The 25,394-nt window shown below is 46.5% G+C and overlaps 1 protein-coding gene across 3 annotated transcripts in view; it reads left to right on the top strand.

Moving 5' to 3' along the window:
- Positions 1-1,776: 1,776 nt before the first annotated feature.
- Positions 1,777-25,394, top strand: part of ZDHHC5 (zDHHC palmitoyltransferase 5) — a 43,604-nt gene continuing 19,986 nt past the window's right edge. For 2 of the 3 annotated variants that reach the window (XR_012159282.2, XM_073346758.2), the window contains exons 1-2: positions 1,777-1,974; positions 15,034-16,440. Coding sequence is in view for 2 of the 3 variants with exons in the window: in XM_073346758.2 (XP_073202859.2) it covers positions 16,337-16,440 (104 nt within the window). In the remaining variant the exon portion in view is untranslated. Of the gene's footprint in view, positions 1,975-4,122; positions 4,323-15,033; positions 16,441-25,394 lie in introns of all 3 variants that reach the window. The other variant, XM_073346759.2, reaches the window with a different exon arrangement.

Here is a 25,394-nt window from a genome sequence, read left to right as displayed (position 1 = left end):
ATGCCCCTACTTATACATCCCAAAATGCCATTGGCCTTCTTGGCAACAAGGGCACACTGCTGACTCATATCCAGCTTCTCGTCCACTGTCACCCCTAGGTCCTTTTCCGCAGAACTGCTGCCTAGCCATTCGGTCCCTAGTCTGTAGCTGTGCATTGGGTTCTTCCGTCCTAAGTGCAGGACCCTGCACTTATCCTTATTGAACCTCATCAGATTCCTTTTGGCCCAATCTTCCAATTGGTCTAGGTCCTTCTGTATCCTATCCCTCCCCTCCAGCGTATCTACCACTCCTCCCAGTTTAGTATCATCCGCAAATTTGCTGAGAGTGCAATCCACACCATCCTCCAGATCATTTATGAAGATATTGAATAAAACCGGCCCCAGGACCGACCCTTGGGGCACTCCACTTGATACCGGCTGCCAACTAGACATGGAGCCATTGATCACTAACATGTTCAATTCCTGGCTCTCCTGCAGACTACCTTTGTGACCTCAGACAAATCACTTATCATCTCTGGGCCTCAGTTACCCTCTGTAAAAAAGGGGATAATGATCCTCCCTTTGTCTCCTGTCCATTTAAACTGTGACTGCTTTAGTGCAGGGACTGTCTCTGCTATATGCATGGCTGTCTTACCTAACCGTTTCCCATCCCCTGATCATTACCTCATCTAACTTCAAATGCCCCAACAGGGGCCCTGCAGATTAGTCTACATAAGAACGGCTATGCTGGAGCACACCAAAGGTACATCTAGCCCAATATCCTGTCTTCTGACAGAGGCCAATGCCAGGTGCCCCAGGGGGAATGAACAGAACAGGTAAGCACCAATGATCCATCCCCTGTCACTCATTCCCAGCTTCTGGCAAACAGAGTCTGATTGCCTGGAACAACTTCCCCTCTTGAGAGAGAGCTCCTTTTTAAACTGCTGTAGTCCTTTTGATCTCTGGGGTATGCTATACTTGTCTTGTCATGCCATTGTCTCTTAACAACACTCAAGTGTTTGCGGAGAATAGTGAACTATTCCTTCCTCCTCGTTTTTCTTTACAGCCCAGCCAAGCTGTTTGGCATCCTGCTGGGAGTATAAGGTGGGAGCAAGGTGATAGCCCAGCCCAGCATCTAGGTTATGGGGGTTCACGCCCACTAGAGACTGGGCTGGTGGTGGGCTCTTATCATGGTGTCACTGGGATGGGGGTTCACACTCACTGACAGTGGGATGGGGGTGGGGCTGTACCATGGAATCATTGGGATGGGAGGTGTTAGGCTGGGGTGGCTTATACTATGGGGTCACAGAAAGGACAGGTCTCAGGCTGGGGGTGAACTGTACCATGGAGTCACTGGGATGGGCTATCCCATGGTTTCACTGGGATGGGGGGATTAATCCCCTCTGCTGTTTTTTTTAATTGCTTTAAATAAAGCCCCACCCCAATAATCAATTTAACCAGAGGGGTGAGTTCTTTAAGGCGATCTTCCGGCTCAGCCACTGGGAGTACGCATTTTATCATACTAGGCGGGGATAAGCACTGATTGAACAGGGAGTTTGTCAATCAGCATGGCCAGGTACGAATGTGGCCTCTGCAACCGAGCGAGTCCTGAGCACGCGCCGAACATCCCATCGCTCAATGGTCTACTCTTCGGCCCCCTACCCTTCCTCCCTGATTGCGCGATGCTGTGGCGCACGCGCAGAGCGATGACGTGGGTGTCCACCTCCTGGGCATGTGCAACGGCTCTTCTTTCTCTCGCTCCCGCCCTCGCTCACGCTTCCGCCAATCAGCTACTGGCAGTATTCGGACGGGCGCGCGACCCGGCGACGGCCGCTCTGGGGGGAGAGGGCGGAGCGCGCGCATTGGGACCAACCGGCGAGCGGAGCGCGCGCCCGAATGGGCTCGGGAGCGCGCGCTTCCTCCCTGCTGCCTGGACGCGCCTCTCACACGGGGAGCCGGGCCGGGCGCAGGCGGAGGGAGCGACTGTGCGGTGCGGGTGAGTGTAGGCCGGGCCGGGGCCCTCTCTATGGGCAGGGCGGGGAGCCGGGGCCCTCACCCACGGCGGGGAGCCGGGGAAAAGCGCCTGAGGGAGGCCGGGCCTCGCTCCGGGCCTATCCGCCCCCCGGCATCGGACACTCTGGCCCAGAGAGAGAGAGAGAGACCCCCCCACAGCTCTCCCCCCTCTCAGCGCCCCCCACTGCCCCCTCACCGGCCCTCCCCCGTATCCGCCACACACAACCCCCGACCCCTTCCTTCTTCAGTACCCCCGGACCGCCGCCCCTCCTCCTCCGTCAGCGCCCCCACCCCCAGACCCCTTCCTCCTTCAGTGCCCGTGTCCCCACGCTACCCCTCCCCCACGCTGCTTCTCCCGCCCCTCCCAATACAGCCACCCTCTCGGCACTGCCCAGCACCCCTGCCCCCAGCCTGTTCCTCACCCCACCTCACCGTTTCTCCTTCCCCAGGGACCCCTATCTTCACACTGCTTCTCCCCCATAGACCTTCCCAACACAGAGACCCCTTCCCCCACCAACCTGGCCCCACACTGCCCCTCCCGAGAGACCTCCCTCAGCACCCACAGTCCCTTCCTGCATACTGACCCTCCCCCTGCAGAGACACTCCACAGCACCCACAGACCCCTCTCCTTTCAGCACCCCATCCCCCACAGTGCTCCTCCCCCTACAGACAACCCCAGTATCCACAGATGCCTCTTCCCTACCACCCCCACCCTGCCCTCCCCACACAGAGAGAAACCTCTTCAGCACCTACAGACCCCGAAAGAGACCCCACAGACCCTTGCTTCTACGACCCCTCCCCTTTCAGCATCGCTGCCTCCATAGATTCCTCCACCACAGAGACTCCTCTCAGCACCCCCTAACCCTGCCCCCCACCACCGCCACCCCAAAATCTGGTCTCCCGCATAACTCTTTTCTTTGTGTGTGATCTAGTGACCCCTGGTTCCCTCCCCTTATGCATGACTCCCTTCCTCCACAGAGACACTCTTCCCCATATGTGACCGCTCCCCACTTATCACATCTTGTATGTGACTGTCCCCTAGCATGACCCCCTATTCAATATGACTCTCCTGCTGATTCCCTGTTTGATCTCTTCCTCTGCTGCGACATCCAGACACCTCCACGTACTCATATACATTAAGCGGCCACCTTTCTCTTCATCCCGCAGCCCTCCTCCCTTGTAGTTAATTCCATCACCCATGTGCAACCCTTCCTTTCCCCCTTAATTCTGGTGTGGACCCTTACAATCTTTTAAGTCTGCTTTTGCCACTATAACCCCACTTGTGATCCCTTATTAATTTAACTGGCTTTACATCCCTATTCTCTAGCCAGCGCACCAAGTTATGTTCCCACCCTATCTATATTTCCACTCCTGTTGCCTCCATCCCTGGATTGTATGCCATGTTCCCTTGGTGTACGACCCCTCTTCACCACCCCTTCTCCCCTCTTGGATTACATGTTCACTTGTGCAAGTCCTGTTTTCTGGTCTTGGAATCCCCATTTCCCTGAAATAAATTCTTCCCTCCACTGGATTACAATACCTCCCCTGCATGAAACCTGTTTTCTCCCTCTTGGAGTCCCCCTACCCTTTGCATGAAAAGAAAGGGTGTTATTTTAGGATTTGGAGACCCAAGTTCAGTTCCCAGCTCCATCACAGACTCCCTGGGTGACCATGGGTGAGTCACTTAGCCTCTCTGTGCTTCAATTCTCATCTGTAAAATGGGGGTAATAGCACTTCCCTAGCTCCCGGTATTGTGAGGTGTTCAGATACTATGGTGATGGGGGCCAGATAAGTACCTAAAATAGACTTCTCAGATAGTTGCCCTGTATTATATGCCCCTAGATCAGAAAAGTTACCATTCATCCACCTGAATAAATGTCAGTTGCATCCAATTTCAAATTTCTTTACCCCAATATAGATTACAATTACAGCCCCAAGAGGAGCCTACAATTCACCGCATTCTAATAAACTCAGGCTAATGACCCCTTCCTGTGTAAACCTGGGCTAGTGGGAGGGGGGGATTTTTTTAGTGTTACTTGTCCAAGGACAGCTTGTGTCTCAGATGACTGAGGCAGTTTTTGCTATTGCCTGTGGGATATTTGTGTATAATAAAGTGTATATTTTGTCACAGATTAATATCTGAGCTGAGATGTAGTGACTGTTATGTTCCACTGTGACTGAAAATCTAGTATCCCAACTTTGTTTCCCGGCCACCTCTGTCTTACGCTGCACTTTGGGGAGAGTGCAGCATGGATCAATCACACACACAAGCATTTTCCAGCAAGCACTATGGATGCCATCAAATGGGGCCATGAACTAACTGGCAGGCAGGTTAGTTTTGTGTTGCTGTTCGGTGGCATTTACAAAATAACTGAAAAATTACCCCCCAAGGGAACTATGTGTAAAATCCAAATTATTCCTCGCTCTGAATATTGCCCCCTATCTCTGTAAATATAAATTAAGCCCTGCTCTGTGTCACCACTTCCCTATGTAAATCCAAATTACACCCTGCGCTGTATATTACTGCCCTGTCTAAATCCAAATTGCCTTCCCTTATGAGATCTTGGAAGTCATTGTGGATAGTTCTCTGAAAACATCCATTCAATGTGCAGCGGCAGTCAAAAAAGTGAACAGAATGTTGGGAATCATTAAGAAAGGGATAGAGAATAAGACAGAAAATATCGTATTGCCTCTATATAAATCCATGGTGTGCCCATATCTTGAATACTGCATGCAGATGTGGTTGCTCCATCTCAAAAAAGATACCTTAGAATTGGAAAAGGTTCAGAAAAGGGCAACAAAAATTATTAGGGGTATTGAACGGCTGCCATATGAGGAGAAATTAATAAGACTGGGACTTTTCAGCTTGGAAAAGAGATGACTAAGGGGGGATATGATAGAGGTCTATAAAATTATGACTGGTGTGGAGAAAGTAAATAAGGAAGGGTTATTTACTCCTCATAACACAAGAACTAGGAGTCACCAAATGAAATTAATAGGCAGCAAGTTTAAAACAAAAGTAAGTATTTCTTCACACAACGCACAGTCAACCTGTGGAACTCTTTGGCAGAGGATGTTGTGAAGGCGAAAACTATTACAGGGTTCAAAAAAGAACTAGATAAGTTCATGGAGGGTAGTTCCATCAATGGCTATTAGCCGGGATGGAGTCCCTAGGCTCTGTTTGCCAGAAGCTGGGAATGGGTGACAGGGGATGGATCACTTGACGGTTACCTGTTCTGTTCATTCCCTCTGGGGCACCTAGCATTGGCCACTGTCAGAAGACAGGATACTGGGCTAGTTGGATCTTTGGCCTGACCTAGTATGGCTATTCTTATGCTGGAATGGGAGATTTACATGGTGGTTTTTAAATAGGCCAATCCAGTGGCCAGTAAAAGACAGCCAATCCAGACCAGGGCTCTCTCACTTCACCAAAAGAAGTACATCACTTCTGTCTACAAAAACCTTTGGTTTCCAGCTGGGAGATATGCTAATGGGTCTGAAAGGAGTTCCAGACAGCACCTCTGCAGGGAAGGTCATCCATGAAACATAAGGCCCTTTGTTTTCAGTTTTTACCAAAAATTCACAGATTTTACAAAAGCTATTTGTTGTTTTTTTACCAATATTCACCTGAAATTTGTACCACTTAAGCACATGAAATTCCTGATTATTTTAAGGAAATCCAGTGCATTAGATGTAGGTGTATTTATGTTAATAATAAATTAGTCTAAGTATAAATGTAAAGCAAAGTAGTGGAAGAGCCACAAAAACCCGCATGTGTGCATATGTGTACTTACTGTTAATGGGCAGTTCCTAAAATACACCACAGCATTAAACTGCTTTTACTTTCAATACCTTTACTTTTCTCTATTTGTTGCTTTTTCTGTCCTCCCATTCCGTAATATTCATCTCAGTATTACCCCAAAAAGTGAAGTTAATTTCTTTGCACTGATTTTCAGACACTTTAAAATTTTTATAATAAACATTGAGAAATTCCTGAGAAATCTTGAACAAAATAAAAACTGAAAGTGAAGGGCCTTGACATTACAGTACCTGGGTAAGTGAAAGGCATCTTTTCATTAATGACAAATATATAGATAGATTCAGATGTAACCTACAGATTAAAATGAACAAAGTTAAATGCAAAATTAATCCTGTATTAATGCAACTGTAGGGCCGTACAGCTCAAAATCAGTCAGGAAATATATTAAGATTCCTGTAGCAACATTAACTTGGGCACACTGTTCATATGAAATATCTTGTTTGTACTGAGTTAGCCTCCAGTTAGCCCAATGAGGACTCAGCGCCCTGTTGGGCTAGTCACTGTAATTAAATAACAAACCAAAAAAAAGTCCCTGTATCAAAGAGCTTATCATTTAATCAGTTCTCTTCTCCTGTTTTTCTTCTTAAAGAGAATATGTTAAAAAAGCACTGAATAGAAAATATTACACACAAGCTGTTAATGTTGCTTTGGGTTGGGAGGAACAACTTTTATTTTTGCATTTCTTTATGTGCAGTGCCTACTATAAGACCTAAACTTTGCACGGGAGGTAGTGTTATGCATTTCATTTTCTATATTTTTTTTAAAAGAAGAGAAAAAGGAAAAGGAGGGGCAAAAGTCTTACTCCAGAGGTAACAAGCACCAAATTGGTGCCTGCTTAATGCCAACATGCTGGCCTAGCTGCTGCTGCTACTACTAGTAAACCCATATAGCCCTGCTTTCCATCCACAGATCTCAAAGTGCTTTACAAAGGAGAGCAAGTATTATCCCCACTTTATAGATAAGGCATAGAGGTGAAATGTCTTGCCCAAGATGTCACAGTGACTCCAGTTGCAGAGTCAGGAATAAAACCCACATCTCCTGCCTCAGTCGTATCCACACAGTCAGACTGCCTATCAGAAGCACCAATCAGTGGCTGCAACAATGAACATATGGACTATGCTTCCCTAGAGGTGTGAACTCCCAAAAAACAGACCTTGTCCAGCCGAGGATTTAAAGGTGTGAGGTTACACCTTCTAAAACTTTAATTAGATCCAGCTACCTAACTCAATCTAACATCACACCGCTTTAAATCCTAGTCTAGACCTAGTTACATTTTTTACTCTAGAAAAAATAATTTTAGACCAAGATCAAGCATATAAAATTTCAGTCTAAAATAATACTGTTCAGTGACATTCACATGTGAGTGAAAACAGGAAGTTCTAGATGAAACCATTTATTACAAACAATCACCTGTAAGCAAACCTTGTAAATATGAAAAAGGCCTTTTTCCCTGAATCCACAAGTGATAGGGTGGGCTGGGTGAAGTTTAATGTATTAAAGTTTTATTTTGGGGTGTTTCTTCAAAGCAGGTATCAGAATACACAAAATATCAGACACACACACATATGAAGAGCTTCACAACTCATTGGTAACACTCATCTTAAACTCATGCCAATAAAACCTTTTCCTTACAAAAGAACAGCCAAACTTGGTCAGACCAATGGTCCATCTAGCCCACTCTACTGTCCTCTGACTGTGGCCAATGCCAGGCACTTCAGAGGGAATAAAAAGAACAGGGCATTCCTGTGAAGTGAAGAAAGTGAGCCATTCCCTGACACCCAGTCCCAGCATCTGGCAGTCAGAGGCTTAACCACCTTGGTTAATAGAGATTGATGGACCTATCCTCTATTAACTTATCTAATTGTTTTTTGAACACGGTTATAGTTTTGGCCTTCATGACATTCCTTGGCAATCAGTTCCACAGGTTGACAGTGTGTTCCTTTTGTTTGTTTTAAACATGCTGCCTATTAATTTCATCAGGTGACCCCTGATTCTTGTGTCATATGAAGGGGTAAATAACACTTCCCTATTCACTTTCTCCACACCATTCGTGATTTTATAGATCTCTTTCCTATTCCTCCCTTAGTCATCTCTTTTCCAAGCTGAACAGTGTCCCAGTCTTTTTAATCTCTCTCATATGGAAGCTGCTCCATACCCCTAATAATTTTTGTTGCCCTTCTCTGTACCTTTTACAATTCATATATATATAGATAGATAGGCAACCAGAACTGCATGCAGTATTCAAGGTATGGGCATACCATGACTTTATATAGTGGCATTATGATATTTTATGTCTTATTAACTATCCCTTTCCTAATGGTTCCTCACATTGTTAGCTTTTTTTGACTACCGCTGCACATTGAGCGGATGTTTTCAGAGAACTATCCATGACTCCAAGATCTCTTTCTTGTGGGGTAACAACTGATTTAGACCCCATCATTTTATATGTATAGTTGGGATTATATTTTCTAATGTGCATTATTTTGCATTTATCAACATTGAATTTCATCTGCCATTTTGTTGCCCAGTCACTCAGTTTTGAGAGATCCTTTTGTAGCTCTTCACAGTTCGCCTGGTAATTTTGTATCATCTGCAAATTTTGCCACTTCACTGTTTACCCCTTTTTCCAGATCATTTATGAATATATTGAATAGGACTGGGCCCAGTACACACCCCTGGGGAACACCACTATTTACCTCTCTCCATTCTGAAAAATGACCATTTATTCCTACCCTTTGTTTCCTATCTTTTAACCAGTTTTACCAAACCATGAGAGGACCTTCCCTCTTATCCCATGACAGCTTACTTTGCTTAAGAGCCTTTGCTGAGGGACTTGGTCAAAGGCTTTCTGAAAATCTAAGTACAGTATATCCACTGGATCCCCCTTGTTGACCCCCTCAGAGAATTCTAGTAGATTGGTGAGGCATGATTTCCCTTTACAAAAACCATGTTGACTCTTCCCCAACAAATTATGTTCATCTATGTGTCTCACAATATTGTTTTTTATTATAGTTTCAACCAGTTTGCCCGGTACTGAAGTCAGGCTTACTGGCCTGTAATTGCTGGGATCACATCTGGAGCCCTTTTTAAAAATTGGCATCACATAAACTATCCTCCAATCATTTGGTGCAGAAGCAGATTTAAATGACAGGTTATAGACTACAGTTAGTAGTTCTGCAATTTTACATTTGAGTTCCTTCAGAACTCTTGAGTGAATGCCATCTGGTCCTGGTGACTTATTACTAAGGCTGCAAGTTTGTCACAAAGGTTACAGAAGTCACGGATTCCGTGACTTTCCGTGGCTTCTGCAGTGACCAGTGCGCCTGGCATCCCCCTTGCTCAGCTCCTAGGCGGAGGCGTGGCCAGGCAGCTCTGGGCGCTGCCTCTGCTTGCAGGCACCGCCCCCGCAGCTCCCACTGGGCATGGTTCCCGGTCAGTGGGAGCTGCAAAGCTGGCACTCTGGGCTGGGGCAGTGCGCAGAACTGCCTGGCAATGCCTCCACCTCGGAGGTGGGCGAGGGAGATATCGCCGCTTCCAGGGAAGCACGGAGCCAGGTAGGGAATCTGCTGGCCCCGCCAATCCCTCCCCGCAGCACCAGCATGGATAGGGTGACCAGATAGCAAGTGTGAAAAAATGGGACGGGGTGGGGGGTAATAGGAGGCATATTAAAAAAAAGCCCCAAATATTGGGACTGTCCCTAAAAAATCGGGACATCTGGTCACTCTAAGCACGGATCTCGGCCAGGCTGTGTGCTGCTGCTTGCCTGCCCTCCCCCACCCAGCACCAGCAGGGGTCCAGGGCTGCGCCCCCCCCCCCCCCCCCCGCCATCATCCGTAGCACCCTCCCCCAGCATCTGTGGGCCCACTCAGGCTGCTCTCCCCCCAGATTTAGTCAGGAAGTCATGGACAGGTCGCGGGCTGTGAATTTTTGTTTACTTCCCCTGACCTGTCCATGACTTTTACTAAAAATACCCATGACTAAAATGTAGCCTTACTTATTACTGTTTAGTTTATCATTTTATTCCAAAACCACCTCTAACGACACCTCAATCTGGGACAATTCCTCAGATTTGTCACCTAAAAAGATTGGCTCAGGTTTGGGAATCTCCCTCACATCCTCAGCTGTGAAGACGGATGCAAATAATTCATTTAGTTTCTCTGTAATGGCCTTATTGTCCTTGAGTGCTCTTTTAGCATCTTGATCATCCAGTGGCCCCACTGCTTGTTTAGCAGGCTTCCTGCTTCTGATATACTTAAAAATTTGTTTGCTATTACTTTTTGAGTCTTTGGCTAGCTGTTCTTCTTTTTTGGCCTTCCTGATTATATTGTTACATTTAACTTGCCTTACTATTTTCCTCACCAGAATTTAACTTCCACTTTTTAAAGGATGCCTTTTTACCTCTCACTGCTTTTTTTTACTTTGTTGTTTAGCCACTGGTGACACTTTTTGGTTATCTTATTATGTTTTTTAATTTGGGGTATACATTTAAGTTGAGCCTCTATTATGGTGTCTTTAAAAAGTTTCCATGCGGCTTGCAGGGATTTCACTTTTAGCGCTGTACCTTTTAATTTCTGTTTAACTAACCTCATTTTGTGTAATTTCTGAAATTAAATGCTACAGTGTTGGGTTGTTGTGATTTTTTTCCCCACCACCTGGATGTTAAATTTAATTATATTATGGTCACTATTACCAAGCGGTCCAGCTATATTCACCTCTTGGACCAGATCCTGTTGATTTAGGACTAAATCAAGAATTAGAATCATAGAATATCAGGGTTGGAAGGGACCCCAGAAGGTCATCTAGTCCAACCCCCTGCTCAAAGCAGGACCAATTCCCAGTTAAATCATCCCAGCCAGGGCTTTGTCAAGCCTGACCTTAAAAACCTCTAAGGAAGGAGATTCTACCACCTTCCTAGGTAACGCATTCCAGTGTTTCACCACCCTCTTAGTGAAAAAGTTTTTCCTAATATCCAATGTAAACCTCCCCCACTGCAACTTGAGACCATTACTCCTCGTTCTGTCATCTGCTACCATTGAGAACAGTCTAGAGCCATCCTCTTTGGAACCCCCTTTCAGGTAGTTGAAAGCAGCTATCAAATCCCCCCTCATTCTTCTCTTCTGCAGACTAAACAATCCCAGCTCCCTCAGCCTCTCCTCATAAGTCATGTGTTCCAGACCCCTAATCATTTTTGTTGCCCTAATTACCACTCCTCTTGTGGGTTCCAGGACTAGCTACTCCAAGAAGCAGTCATTTAAGGTGACAAGAAACTTTATCTGTGTATCCCGTCCTGAGGTGACATGTACCCAATCAATATGGGGATAGTTGAAATTCTTAAGTTTGTATGATGAATTTAAAAATGGAATGGGGTCAATATGTGACTATCTTCTTTATTTTAATAAAATTATCAATTCAGATTCCAGTGGAAGGGAGAGGCTGATCTCCTGGGCTGGCCAGTGCATCTCTAGTCAGAAATGAAATAACTTTAACAGGCATTTCGTGGGGTACAAAGGTAGAGGACAATGAAAAAAGTGCATTTTAGGGGTTTAACTTCTCCAAATGAGTTGTAGGTTTACACTGAACAAGGGTAGACTGGATGGCTGAGGGGGTCGGGAATTGTGTACAGGGCCTTTCCTCTGTAAGTTGCTGTTTTGGATGTGCTCTTGGGATAGTAGTTACAAAAAGCTCTAGCCCTATTATTTATTATTTGTTTTAATGTAGCACCTAGGAGCCCTTATCATGGACCAGAACCCCATTGTTCAAAGTGCTGTACAAACACGGAACAAAAAGGTGGTCCCTATCCCAGAGAACTTATAGTCTAAGTGTGCTGGTTATTTGGTGGCCTATTGCAAGTATACTGAGTTGAGATTTTTGTTTTAATTTGCACTGGGATAGATAACCACATCACGCAAACCACCACTGTATTTGGCAAAACAATGCAGTCTATGGAATTGGTCATGGAGACACAACTCCCCTCTCCTCCCCAGTAAGCTAATCTCCCCAGGGCAAAGATGAAGCATGGGGAAACTTGTAATGTTTGTACCATTGTGTTACAGGGACTTAAACAGAAACTGCAGTGATTAGCAGTGGCAATGTAAATAAGTAGTGAAATGTTGTGAAATCATTACAGATTGTTTCTCTAGCATGGTGAATGTGCACTGTTCTTTACAAAGAATAGAGTAAGTTGCATTCCTTGCCCTGTTGGTCTGCTAGTCTAGGAGTGATGAGATACAGGGCAGCAGTTCAGACAAGGGGTAGAGACACTTGTGGGGAGGAAAGCACAATGGGAAAGATTTCTCAGAGAAATGGATTATAAGGAGAGACGGGGCTCCTGACAAACAGCAAGAGTGAAACTGTTCGGGCATCTAAGAGGAAGTATAGTGGAAGTCCCAAAGCTGAGGAGGAAGAGGGGATAAAAAGGAGGAGTAATGAGAGAACATTGGGAGGAGCTATAAGGAATAAGTGGGTGTGAGAAGAGGACGAAATTAGAATAGGTGAGTAGGGATCTTGCAGATGAGAAGAGAGAGCTTGAATTTGATGAGGTGGAGAGAAGAATGAGAAATAATGGAGGCATAATGGTGGCCTAAAGGGGGAAAGGTGAGAGGTGTGAGAGAAGAAGGTCCCAGAAATGGAGGTGAGAGATGAACAAGATGTGGCAAAAGGTGCGGGTAGTGGGGTTAGCGAGGAAAGGGCAGATCCTGGTGATATCAGAGAGGAAGAAACAGGATGTGGAGGGAAGAGCTGAAGATGCTGCTGTGGTAGTGAGCTGGGGAAACTGACAGTGGAGTTGCCAGTTAGGATAGAAGAGAGAGGCAGTGGAGAAGGATTGGAAGGGAAGATGAAATGCTCAGTGCTGAGTGATTGGGTTGGATGAGAAAATAGGAGCAGCTGGAGATGAGAGATTGGACAAAGCAGAACAGTGATTACTCTGTGCAGGGGAAAGGGGGACATAGGCCTATGTGGAAGACCTTAAAAACAAAATCAACTCCCAAAGTCTGATAGAACACTTATTTGTATGCAGCTTTAAAATTTGCAACCTTATTTCAGTGGAACGTCCTTTCAAATGTAGAATCATAGACTATCAGGGTTGGAAGGGACCTCAGGAGGTCATCTAGTCCAACCCCCTGCTCAAAGCAGGACCAATCCCAATTTTTGCCCCAGATCCCTAAATGGCCTCCTCAAGGATTGAACTCTCAACCCTGGGTTTAGCAGGCCAATGCTCAAACCACTGAAGTATCGCTCCCCAGATGTGTTGGCTGTCCTGTTACAGTAGATAAGCATGTTAGCTCATTGATTGTTAGTTAAGGCACTCAGTTAGTGACATAGTTTGCAGTGTTGTCATTGTTGTCCTAAATAAACTTCAGAGTTAACACACCACTAAGATGATTGTGAGTTAATTCATACTAGATCTATTGTCTCTCTACATGCTCTGTGATAACAACATCACAGTGATCACCTTTGTAAAGCTTTCTCTGTTCCTCTGTGTTTTAGGTTCTCCTCGCTTGTGGCGAAACTGAGTGCCTGCCTCTGTTACAGTTCAGTATTTCTCTCAGAAACATCAGAATGAAATTGATAAGATGCTTCTGCCAAGAAGTTCTGCATAGTAGCTGTGAAAATGACCAATCTTGTCAGTTTCACTCTGCTGCTGGTTGGGACAGGCAAGAGCAACAGTAGAGTGAAATTGGAGTTGTCTGCAGACTCAGAAACCACAGTTTTGCAGAGTCACATTTGGAAAGGTTTTCTTTCAATCGTGCAGGCTGGAAACTTTGATTTTAAAAATTTAAGATTAGATTCTGCAGAAACCAAAAGCCTAAAGCCCTCATCACTTGGAAAGATTTCTTACTCTGCTCTGGCAATTGAATGAGTGGATACTTCAACCCTTGTGTTAACTCTTAACTGGTTTAGTCTGTGTTCTAATTAACTTTAGTAATTAGAATACATCTTTTTTGTTGTACTGTAGTTCTTTCAAGCTCCAGGAATATCAATCTGTCATATTTAGTCACCACTAAAATTCACCTAAAAAAGAGAGATTGAGAGAAATGAAAGACATGGCTTATTTAAAGTAGAAAAATGAGAACAGTTATTACAGCTCTGTATTTTGCTACCTAATGTAATAATAAAGGCATCATGATAAAACAGTGAACTAGTGGAGTAGAGAATGCATTACAAATAAAGTTGGAACTGAGCAGAGTTGCTATAACCACAATAATCAATTAAATATAACCTGTGCTCAGGTTGTTCCTGAGCTGTGATGGGTTCACTGGCTCTTGACTTCTTGTGCAGGTTGCTACCTCTTGATTTTATTTCCAGAGAGAAGCTTGTTCCCCGCCCCCCCCTCCATTTTGTATTTTGGAGAAGGAATTTGACTCCCTCACTCAAGTTAGATCATAGGTCAGACCTCCTTTTCCGTGGCCTAATAGACTAACTAGGGCTTTCTTGTGAGAACTGCACTCTTCTTCATGCAAAGCAGTCAAGTGTAAATGTGTTCAACACTCAACAGGGCTGGGTTTTTCTGTGGGCATCTCTTGCCCTGCTTTGAGGGATGGTGATAAGATCCTGTGGGGTTGTTTCCCATTTCCTTCCTGCCTTCCCAGCAAAGAATTAAAACTTCTGATTATCTATCCCCTTCACTCCATCTGAGCACAACTCTAGCTGGGGCTAGGGGTCCTTTAATTGTAATAGTCTAGAAAAAACTTGAGCATAGGACAAGAAGCCAGAATGTCCTGAGTTCTCATTTCTGCTCTGTCATTGACTCCTGTGGTCTGGGACAAGTTGCTCAACTTTTGAGCCTCAGTTTTCTTAACAATAAAATGAGGATAATACTTACCTGAAACTGCTTAGTTAGTGAATGATTGTGAAGCTTCTTGAGCATGGAAAGTGATGTTGAAGACCAAAAGTGTGAGTATTTATTAACTAAAAATAACAGTTTATCTCTCAATGAGAGTTATGTATCCTTATCCCAATTATGCAGATGTAGAAACTGAGTCTCAGAGATATTAAGTGACATGCCTAAGCCCATAGAATGAGTCTGTGTCAGAGTTGGCTGAGAACTCAACATCTCTTGATCCCCAACCTGGTTCTAAGACCTCTAGTCCATGTCTTCCTCTTCACACTAATGCTTATACAATACCTTGAAGGTGCAGAGTGCATTATTAATATTAAATATATGTTAAATGATTATTTTTCCTGAATTCCCATGTTAATTTGATTTTTTTTTTCTTCTAGATAAAGTGTGGAGTTCCAGATGTCAAGTTTTAATTATTTTATATGTTTTTTTTAAACAAATATGGATTGAGGAATGGTTTTCTATGCGGGAGGGAGGTGAAAATGGAGCAGCTTGGAACAGACTTAGATACCCAGGCCATGGGTGAGAAGGACCCAGTCATCATTGTTTTAATTATCAGTTGCATTCTGCAGTTTTAACAGAATTGTCTGAAAACCTTCAAGTCTTACCTCATCTGCCCAGGATTTTGTGGACACCATCACTACAGAAAGGATTTGAAATTCAATTTTGTTCATAAAAACCAAGTGGAAGCTAGAGTTTTGAGTGTCATACAAAAGGAAACAAATAGGAAGAAGACGAAAACACACAAGCCAACTGACTTCACCCTCCAACCCCCCCTTTCAAAGAAAAGGATTTACAGCTCAACCTCGCACCAGCTGTTACCCGGCTTTAGCCGTCAAGAGAGAAATAAATAAAATTAAACAACCACCGCTAGCCAGCCTCAGATCCTGGTGAAATCAGAGTGTGTGTTTCTGTAACTGCCTCGGGTGAGGGGGAGGAGAGGGCCAAGCAGTGTGAGGAAGACAAGCACATTGTTTCAGGATAACCCCATCCACCTGAGCAGTGACTGAAGGGGACTGCTGGACACCAGGAAGAGATTAAAAAGGAAAAGGAGAGGAGGCTTCTTTGGGATTTTGGTGTGGGTTTTTTCAAAGAAATCTAATGGCGGCCTGTTTCTGAGTTGGCCACCTTTCCTGGAGCACTCACCAGAGTGGAAAAGACTTCCTCGGTTTGGCTTCCCTCCATTTGCTGCAGAGTCTGCAACTTCCATTTGCCACTTTCCCCACCCTAACTTATAAAATCTCTTTGAAGCCAGCCTTTGCCACAAGCTGCTTGGGGAGGTGCTTCTTGCACCTGGAGTTTGGCTGCTCCCAGCTGTCGTGTTCCAGCAGTAGTTTAAATTGGAATTCAGTTTCCCATTTTATTTTTTAAATCTCCTTCCATACATCCCCAAACTCTCAGGGGGCAGTGTGGAATCCCTTGGCTGTGTTCTTGGGCCTCTCCCTTCAAGGATCTGTGTGGATCCTTCCTCTGGATTGTTTCCTTCTGCTCCATTTGGAACACACTCTAAGTATATTTCAGGAAGTTGGGTAACTGCTTACCCCCACGACTTCTCCCTCCCATCTTCTCCCTCTGCCCCCCTCCTTCTCCCTTCTAAAGGTCCCCTCCCCCTTTTCGTGTCCATTCTGACTCCAGTTGGGCCTGGGCTATGCTGCAGGGCAGATCACCCACCAGAGCTCCAACATGCCAGCAGCATCTGGAAAGAGATTCAAACCCAGCAAATACGTCCCAGTCTCAGCTGCTGCCATCTTCCTAGTGGGAGCCACCACCCTCTTCTTTGCCTTCACGTGAGTTACAAATAGTTTGCCAGGTATGGGGAGCTGGGCCTGCTGACAAAGTGACTCGGGGCTACCTAAGACATCAAATTGGCGCCATACTCTACTGTGACTGAGTGTGGAGGTCAAATCTGGGCAGGGGGAGAGGTGAGGTGACTTGATACAGGAGTTAATCTCTTGTCAGGAGCCTGCTGAAGAGATGAGAGGGGATGCTGCCTTTTCGAATCTAAAGTCTGGGCTCTGCAATTGTGCTTTTAAGTGTCAGAGTGGCCCCCAAGCAGCCCCACCACCTAAACTGGGTTCAGATATATTTTATTTGGCTTTTCCAGTCAAGATGAGGAAATGGCATACACTGAATCCTATCCAGTTGCCAGAGCAAGGTGCCTTGTAGCTGTTGAGCCACAATTCTCAGCTTCTTGCTGTCTTTGTACATTTGGAATAACACACAAGCCTTAGCCCAGGAGCCTTAGCCCTGTGTGTGAATAGTGGCCCCATGTGACCTCTGTATCTGTGATGAATCTGGAAGAGTTTTCAGTATTGGGGATAACCAAAGCCACAAGCAGTTTGTTGGATCCGGGAAAGATGGTAGGAGTGTATGTATAATAATTATTTAGAGAGTTAACAGAATTGACTTGGAAGATACAAGGGAAAGTCCAAGGAGTAATGCCCTTTGACTCCCACACAGCCCCTCCCCATCTGGTTCACTCACTGCAGTTAATCTCAGATTTTACCCAAGAGTGGTCTGAGGGGTTCAGTATCTCTGGAATGGGACTTGATTTACCTGTGGGATTGGGGAATAATCATGCCGGGGTTGATGAGTAAGGGTGGTGGTAAATAATCATGCTGGATACTGTTAGGCATGGGAGAGCATTGAGATATAATAGTGTGGTTGGTGTGACAGGGCTAGGGGGATGACTGTGCCAGTCAGTGATGTTACAGGAGACTCATGCCCCATATTCACCCCTCAGCTGTGAGGGGCTTTATATTGTGGTGGGCATTGACCTCTTTTTCTGGTGGGGTAAGTTTTTCTGGGGTAGGATTCTTTTTCATCCTCATTTGGGGGCAGAGCTGACTAAGTTCTGGATTCAGTGGCAAGCAGACAGAATAAGACCTCAAGGCCTGGGAAGGACCCAACTTATGTGAGTTGTTGCTGTTCCCATCTCATCCTCCCATTCTTGGAAAAGTATCTTGATTCCAAGCTGTGAGAGTTAGAACCGGCTCTGCACTGAATAGCTCAGGTGCCCTTGACCTTTAAGACTCTGCATATTATACACTGCATATAGGGTGTGGCTGTGGCTCTTCTAAATTCTAGGGTATGCAGGAACTCCAGACCTCAGTGAATGAGAGAGTCTCTCTAATTCCATTCAGTAAAATAGCAGTACACATGTGACTTCTGAGGAATTAAAGCTAGCACAGTGAGTGGGGAAGAGGGAATGATTTATGTGCTGGAGAGGCTCATTGTCAAAGCAATGAGATGTTGCCTCTTTGCTGAAACCCCTATACTATTCAAGCTTGGAGTTTTCTCTCCAGCGCCTGCTGGTAACATGTGAGGGGTTCTGGGAGTGTTAGAATTATCCCAGTACTGTATTAGAAATATCCTGATTTTTTATGTGAAGTGAAATTTTGCCAGCATTAGGGTTTGGTCTTATTGTAGAGGGGAGGAGGAAAGTGCATTGCGTGCTCAGATGCCCACTTATTTTAGGGTGGACTTCTTAGTTCAGCTCCCTCTGGTTGGCCAGCTGGCTCCATCTCTGGCTTTAATCTTGCTGAGACTTGAGAATGGCTCCTTCTCTCTTTCAACCTCTGTGGAGTGGGGGAAGTGGTTTTGAAGCTTCAGCCACTGAGCAAAGATTAATCAGGTACTCAGGGCTCGAACGTACCAAATATAGACTAGTCAAGACTGATGCAAAAGAGACGTGACCCTTTAGAACCTACCCAACTCCAGTGGAGTCAACTGTCAATCAAGCTCTTCTTCCCCTCCCTGCCTGGGTGGATGCTGCCCTTCCTCTTTAGGGATCTCTCCTCTTCCTAGTGCCTCTCAAACACTAGCTGCTCTGATGTCTGGTCTTTGTGGAGCACATCTACCAGATGGAATGAGTGAGGAGCAGCAGGATGCTCTTGCCTCTGAGAACGGAGGGGCAGCTGAGAAATTCAGTTCGCTCAGTTCATGAGTTGACTTGCCATTGCTGAAGGTCTTTTATTAAGCCTTGGGCAAGAATTTTCCCTGCTGGGTGTTATTGCCTGAACCCTAGCTTTGAACTGGAGGAGCCACTAATATTGGCTGGCAAAGGGATTGATTAGTATTGGGCGGTGGGTGGAGCTCCACTTTGGGGAGACTAGCCCCCGGCTCCACCCCTTCCACCTCCCAGAGCCCTGGGCCCCCCAGCAGCTGGAGTCCTGAGACTCTGCCCCCCCATGGCCCCAAGACCCCCTGCAGCTTGAGTCCTGAGGCCCCCTCTGCAGTCAGAGCCCCCCGCACACACACACACACTGCCAGAGGAGGCCCAGACCAGCCAGAGCCCTGAACCCCCCAACCTGCTCAGAGGAGCCCCAGGCTGGCCAGAGCCCCCATAGCTGTGCCTCCCCTCTGGAGACCCCAAGCCGCCCTGCAAAAATTGAAAACCTCTTCTCTCTTCTGGAAGAAGAACCTGAGGTTTTGCTATGCACCATGGAGGTTCTGGGGCGGTTGAGGAGGCAGTATGTTACTCAGCATCCTGGGTTCATCAGTAATCTCCCTGGAGATTACTGATGAACCCAGGAAGCTGAATAGCGCACAGTGTCTCTACAGCCGTCCTGGAACCTGCACAGGGCATAATAAAAAGCAAAAATTTCTCTCACCAAACCCGCAACCTGGGTCCCACAGCGGCGGCTGCACTAGGGGAGGCAGAGCCTGCCCTGGCCTATTATACCCGCCGCCCATGGGGGGGGGACGACACTTTATCTAAAGTGTTGATTGTTCAATAGGAGAGTGAAAAGAGAAGGGCAGGGCATGTTTTTTTCCTCGCTTGCTATTTCATCATAAAGCTGTTGAGTTGAAAGGGCGTTTGGAGAGTATCGAAGGATGATGTATCTAGATAGGAAGGGTAGTGCTGGTTTGATTGCTCCCAAGTGTGATTTGGGGTGACTGACATTTTGTCCGGTAGCCCTCAGAATTCCCAGCACAGGAACTCAAGGCATTTATTTAATCAGACATGCTTTAGTATATCCACTTTGACTCCAGTGCTGAGGAGTGAAAGGAGGACAACACTCTTGCCATTTTGGGATGTAAAATATCATTCCCCTGACAAGTAAATTGATTGATGATGCCAGCCTGGTCATGTAGCAGTGTGTACAAAATGGGGAAAGAATTCGGGGTTTGCACCCCAGATTTGTACACTTTCCGTGAGCTGTCATTCATGGCATTTCCATACTGGAGTAAGATGCACAGTCCGTTTTCCTCATCATTGTGATGTGCAGCATCTCACAGTGGTGAAGAAGAGTGAAATGTATGAGAAAAGGGGGCAGTTCCCACCAATCTGTGAGCCAGCAGCTGGACGGTTGTGAAAAATCACTGAGTATGAGAGTGAGCTCCCCTCTCCCACTAGATCTTCTTATCACAGGGCTGCAAGCTGCAAAGCCTTGTTGCAATTACTTAAAAACCTGCACTGTTGAGCAGGTTTGTTCAGGATGGAAATACCTGGGCAGAGTCATTTAATTGTAGGTCAGCTGAAGTTGTTTAAATTACTTTACAGCATCAGATTAAAACTCAAAGCACTGCCAGGCAGGAGCACAGCCCAGAGAGGCCAAAACATTGCCAGTCAGATTATTGAGGGCTATGTTGTATTGTTTCCTTCAGCTTGGAAACTGAGTCCCTTCTTGAGCCTTTTTTCTACAGACAGGTCCCCTCCCCTTGCAGCTGCGCTGTGGAGCTCGCAGCCCCGTTGCCCAGAGTGGGAGTGGGTTAGAAAGGAACATAAGGCTGCAAATCTGATTTTACTTTCACTTGATAACAATTCTTGAGATTGAATCATTGTCCTTGTATTTTCCCTCCTCTGTCACTTGTGAGCCACCTGTTTGTGGCTACAGACAGGTCCCCTCCCCTTCTTGGTTTCCCTGGAAAGTGACAGCAGCAATCAGGAGACACTGGTGCAAGCCTGGTATGTTTCAGTCTGCTCTCTCCACAGCCTGTGGTCGGGTATGGGAGCAGCTCAGTCCCAAACTGCCTCCAGTAGGATTGCTCACTAGAGCTGTCTTGTTTTTTTGTAGGGTTGCTTATAAGGGCTGTGCTGCTGGCACTGGTCCTAAAGCATTTGATTTGGAAAACAAAACACACATAGTTACATGGAGTTAAACTGAAGAGAGATGAGGAGAAAGAAGTAGGTTCCATGTAAAGACTTGCAGGCCCCTCGTTGGCCTGTGATAACATTCCTCAGCAATGGGGTGTGAGAATCGGACTGGTGCTTGGGTTTCTATTTACTCTGCCTGGATGGCTATCTTTGGAGACTTCATAATTTTGTGGCCCATGTGGATCCTTCCCTGCATCTTTCCAACATGTAATCTGTGCTGCCCATTAGTTCATCTGAGACCTGACATAGGATTTATGTGCCTAAGTCAAGAAGTCCATTTTAATGTATGGACTTAGTTAGCAGAGGTATCAAGTCACATAATATGGTTTAAACTAATTAGGGCCGTTGGCCACTGTTGGGACAAAGCTGAGAAAACAGCATTGGCTTGAATGAGAATAAAGAACGAAGTAGGCTATGTCCCCCATTCAAGGAGGAAGAAGCTGTGAATTTGTATTGCGGTTTTCTCCTGAACATTTTATATCATTTAGGACAGAGAAAGCCCTTTGGGTCCATTTCTCTCCCCACTGCCTTCACACCCTTCCAGGCCTGCTCCCCTGAGTTTCAGTAAATCTAGTTTTCGCTGTCTTTCCCCTTTGAAGACAATTTGGCCATCTATATAATCTCACCTTTCACAGAGGTTTCTTAATGTACAGCTGCTATTTGTCCCTTTGCTCAGATTCCTCCCCAAATTCCTAGCTGCCCTCTCTCCAGCTCCCTGATTAAGCCAGTTAAGTTGCAGCACAATTTCCCACTTCCCCAAACAAGCTGCCATCTCTTATGTTTTAGAATCATAGAATATCAGGGTTGGAAGGGACCCCAGAAGGTCATCTAGTCCAACCCCCTGCTCAAAGCAGGACCAATTCCCAGTTAAATCATCCCAGCCAGGGCTTTGTCAAGCCTGACCTTAAAAACCTCTAAGGAAGGAGATTCTACCACCTCCCTAGGTAACGCATTCCAGTGTTTCACCATCCTCTTAGTGAAAAAGTTTTTCCTAATATCCAATCTAAACCTCCCCCACTGCAACTTTAGTCCAGGGGTGAGCAAACTTTTTGGCCTGAGGGCCACATCGGGGTTCTGAAACTGTGTGGAGGGCCGGGTAGGGAAGGCTGTGCCTCCCAAAACAGCATAACCCCCCCATCTGCCCCCTCCCACTTCCTGCCCCCTGACTGCCCCCCTCAGAACCTCCGACCCATCCAACCCCACCTGCTCCTTGTCCCCTGACCATCCCTTCCCGGGACCCCCCGCCCCTAACCAACCCCCCCCATCCAACCCCCCCTGTCCCCTGACTGCCCCCACCCCTGTCCACACCTCTGTCCCCTGACAGGCCCCCCAGGACTCCCACGCCTATCCAACCCCGTCTTTTCCCCTCTCCAGCCCCCCCCCATCCTCTGCCCTATCCCTGTCCCCTGACTGCCCCCCCCCACCTGGAACCTCCTGCCCCTTATCCAACCTCCCCACCCCTTACCAGGCTGCTCAGAGCAGCAGGACTTGCAGCAGCGCTGCCCAGACAGAGCCTGCCACGCTGCCCGGCAGGAGCTCACAGCCCCATTGCTCAGAGCTGAGGCTGCAGAGGAGGGGGGACAGGAGGGGACGGGAGGGGCTGGGGGCTAACCTCCCTGGCTGGGAGCTCAAGGGCCAGGCAGGATGGTCCTGCGGGCCGAATGTGGCCCACGGGCTGTAGTGTGGCCACCTCTGTTTTAGTCTGTACCAAAAAAAGCAGCCAGTGGCTGCTAACCCCTCATTCCCCGTCCTCCTTCAGTCACCCCAGTCCTTTTCCTTATGGGCATTCTGCAGACAGAAAGGCACCATCCAAATGCAAGGATGGGTTTGAATTTTCAGCTTGCTGTATAGTACTTGTAGTTTGAAAGCATTGGAAAGTCAGGTACCTTGAAAAGCACTATCTCAGGAGATATGAAATGGAATATAGTCTTTTGCACTGATGGCTGCAGCTCCATTTCAGTCAGGGGGATGGTGACTAGGGTATGGATTCTCTCTCCTGCCTTTGGGGCCCCAGCCAAACCTGTACCAGGTCAGTAGTGATGGAAATTCATCTGCTCACAGCTATTTGGTTCCTATTTGAAATGAGTTGAAGAGTGTGTGGGTTGCAGGGGTGGCTATCAGCCCGTGTTCTTGTTGTCTCTTTCTTTACAATGAACCTATTCCTATGATACTTGAGTTCCTTACATGTTTGTTAAAGTGAACATGCACATTTCTTCTTTTCACTTGGTTTATTGGAGGCATTTTGGTGGCATTATTCTGGGTTGTTTTATAGTGGATCTTTTATTTTGTTTTGAAGGTGCTGAGATTTATGGTCACACTGATCTCTCTTGATTTCTTTGATCTTTCCTGATTACTGAGAAGGCTCAGTCTCTGACAGTCACATGAGTCCATATCACAAAAACTGCTGACATTGATTTTTCCATTTGTCAGTCTCAGCTGAGAATCCAAGGAATGAATGGGCCATGGAAACCTAACTTCCCTTTTCAGAGGAGGAAATGGGAGCTTACTCCTGCCCCATGGGGGTGGGTGGGCAATAGTGAAAGTAAAGCAGGAAGCGTGGAGTAGGGACACAGTGATCAGATTTCCCTGGACTTGGGTTGGAATTGGGGTGGGCTGTGGTATCAGGCCTTCCAGTGGGCCTGTCACAGGGAATCTGAGCAGAGAGTCCTAGCTGGATTGCACCCCTTGCAGTCATGACAAAATGCAACCAATCACATGGAGCTGGAGGGTTATTTGCAATGAGAGTATAGAGAGAAACTGGAAAGGCCAGGATATCACAGTTCAGCGCCATCACAGTTCAGCCTGGTGAATGTGATAATGCCAGCAGCATCTGCTCTTAACCATACAGAGGGAAAGGTCAGAATGCAGCACCGGAGTCAAACGTGGGGGGTTGTTTCCTGTGGAGTAATTGTTTCCCAGGAGGAAGTGAAATAGCCACTAGAAGAGGAGGGGGTTTTGGGGGTGGGATTGAGCCTGTGCTGTAACTGCTGTCTCTGGGGAGAGAGGAAGATCAGGCTGCATTAAAAAGCACGGTCTATTGAGTAACTGGCTTCTCCCAGTGTGACTAGCAGAGAAACCATCTATGCCTTAGCTCCCAAGGTATGACTCAGTTTGCCTGGTGGGCTGGAACTATTGAGTTTCCAAGCGCTCTGTTGTTATCTACAGTAGAAAGACAAGCCTCAACAGCTCCTCTGGAAATCAGTTGATTTCTCTCTAAACATAAGAGCAAACCTCAGTTCCCTGGGATTCCGATGGTCACTGAGGCCGCTATGTGGAGACCCACCTCCCGTGGTTTGGTGTAGGCTAAAGGAGCATGGAAACATTCACTGTCCTTGCTGCCTCTCCCTTGGCATGTTGTGATTCAGTGTGGGAAGTCCAGTCTACCTAGGAGCATGAAAGGCAGGAATGCATTGCCCTGTCTGTCTTCAAATAATGAGGCTTCCTTCCAGCATCAGCCTGGGTCTCTGCTCTGCGAGGAGCAAATGGTACCTGCCTAGAACTTCCTTATCTCTGGCGCTTGGAGGGTGGATCCTGGCACTGTTGCCCTTGAGGAAATCTCACTGTGCTGGGAAACTGAGTGTGGGAATCCTGGCACTAGTACCTGGTATGCGAATCTTTCTTTGCTTGGAGAGTGAAGGCTGAAACAATTAGCTGGTAGGAACTACACATCAAAGTACACTAGTGTCAGGCTTCACATTTCCTGGAATAGTGGATTCCACACACCCAGAGCACTTAGAGGCTGGTAATGTGAATCCTGGTACTGGTGTGTAGGTTCCACAACATAAAGGCTGAGCATGTGAATGCTGCCATTAGTGCCCTGAGCATGGCTTCCACTGCCCGTGGGTGACCTGGAGGTGTGACTTGTGTCACTAGTGTGCTGTGCTGTGGCTGCTGTTGAGCTTGGGAGCTGGAATTACAGGTCTTGCTGTGGCTGGAGTCAGGAACACTAGTCCCCTGGAGTGTGGATACTACAGATCTGGAAGAGGATTTTTTTTTTCCTTGTGGAATCTGGGTATCTCTGAGCTTTGGCTCAGATCCTAAACTCCTGCTCTGAAATCCCAGACTGCAATGGCTTTGAATCCCTGGCCTGCCGTTCTGGGTATAAAGTTCACTGTGTACCAAATGGTCTTGGTTTGGCAGCTTGCCTTCCTGGTGGGCTATAACTAGACCTGATATGGGTGCGTATAGACTTTCCCCAGGACAGATAGGGGAGACTGGGGAGCTGGTGCTATGCAATCACTTTAGTTTTCTATGAACTACATGGAGAAGAATGTGTTATGGAGGCTCTGAACACCTAAAACTATTTTGGAATGGAATAAAAAGATTCCCCACTAAAGTGCTTGTTATGGGCACTCCAGACCCCAATCAGAGTAACTGCTGGAGTTAATCCCTCTGCTCTCTTTGCAGTTGGAGACTTGTTCCGTCAGAACTGTCATTGATTCTGATGCACTGGGATCGCTACTGGGGCTGAAGTCAGGCTGCTTTTGTTTTCTCACCCAGCTCGTTCTTGAGTGTTCATCACTGTCTCTTAGAAACTTGACTCTTTCCTCCTGAAATGTCCAGGGGAGGGAGTCCACTTTCCTCCTTGCTTGGGTTCGAATTTTCCCTCTGTACTGGAATGCTCAGTGTGGGGTTCTGCCA

The sequence above is a fragment of the Lepidochelys kempii genome, chromosome 6 (assembly GCF_965140285.1).
Source record: "Lepidochelys kempii isolate rLepKem1 chromosome 6, rLepKem1.hap1, whole genome shotgun sequence".
Lineage (NCBI taxonomy): Eukaryota > Metazoa > Chordata > Testudines > Cheloniidae > Lepidochelys > Lepidochelys kempii.
The sequence above is the reverse complement of the archived record's forward strand: the minus strand, read 5'-3'. Positions and strand labels throughout refer to the sequence as shown.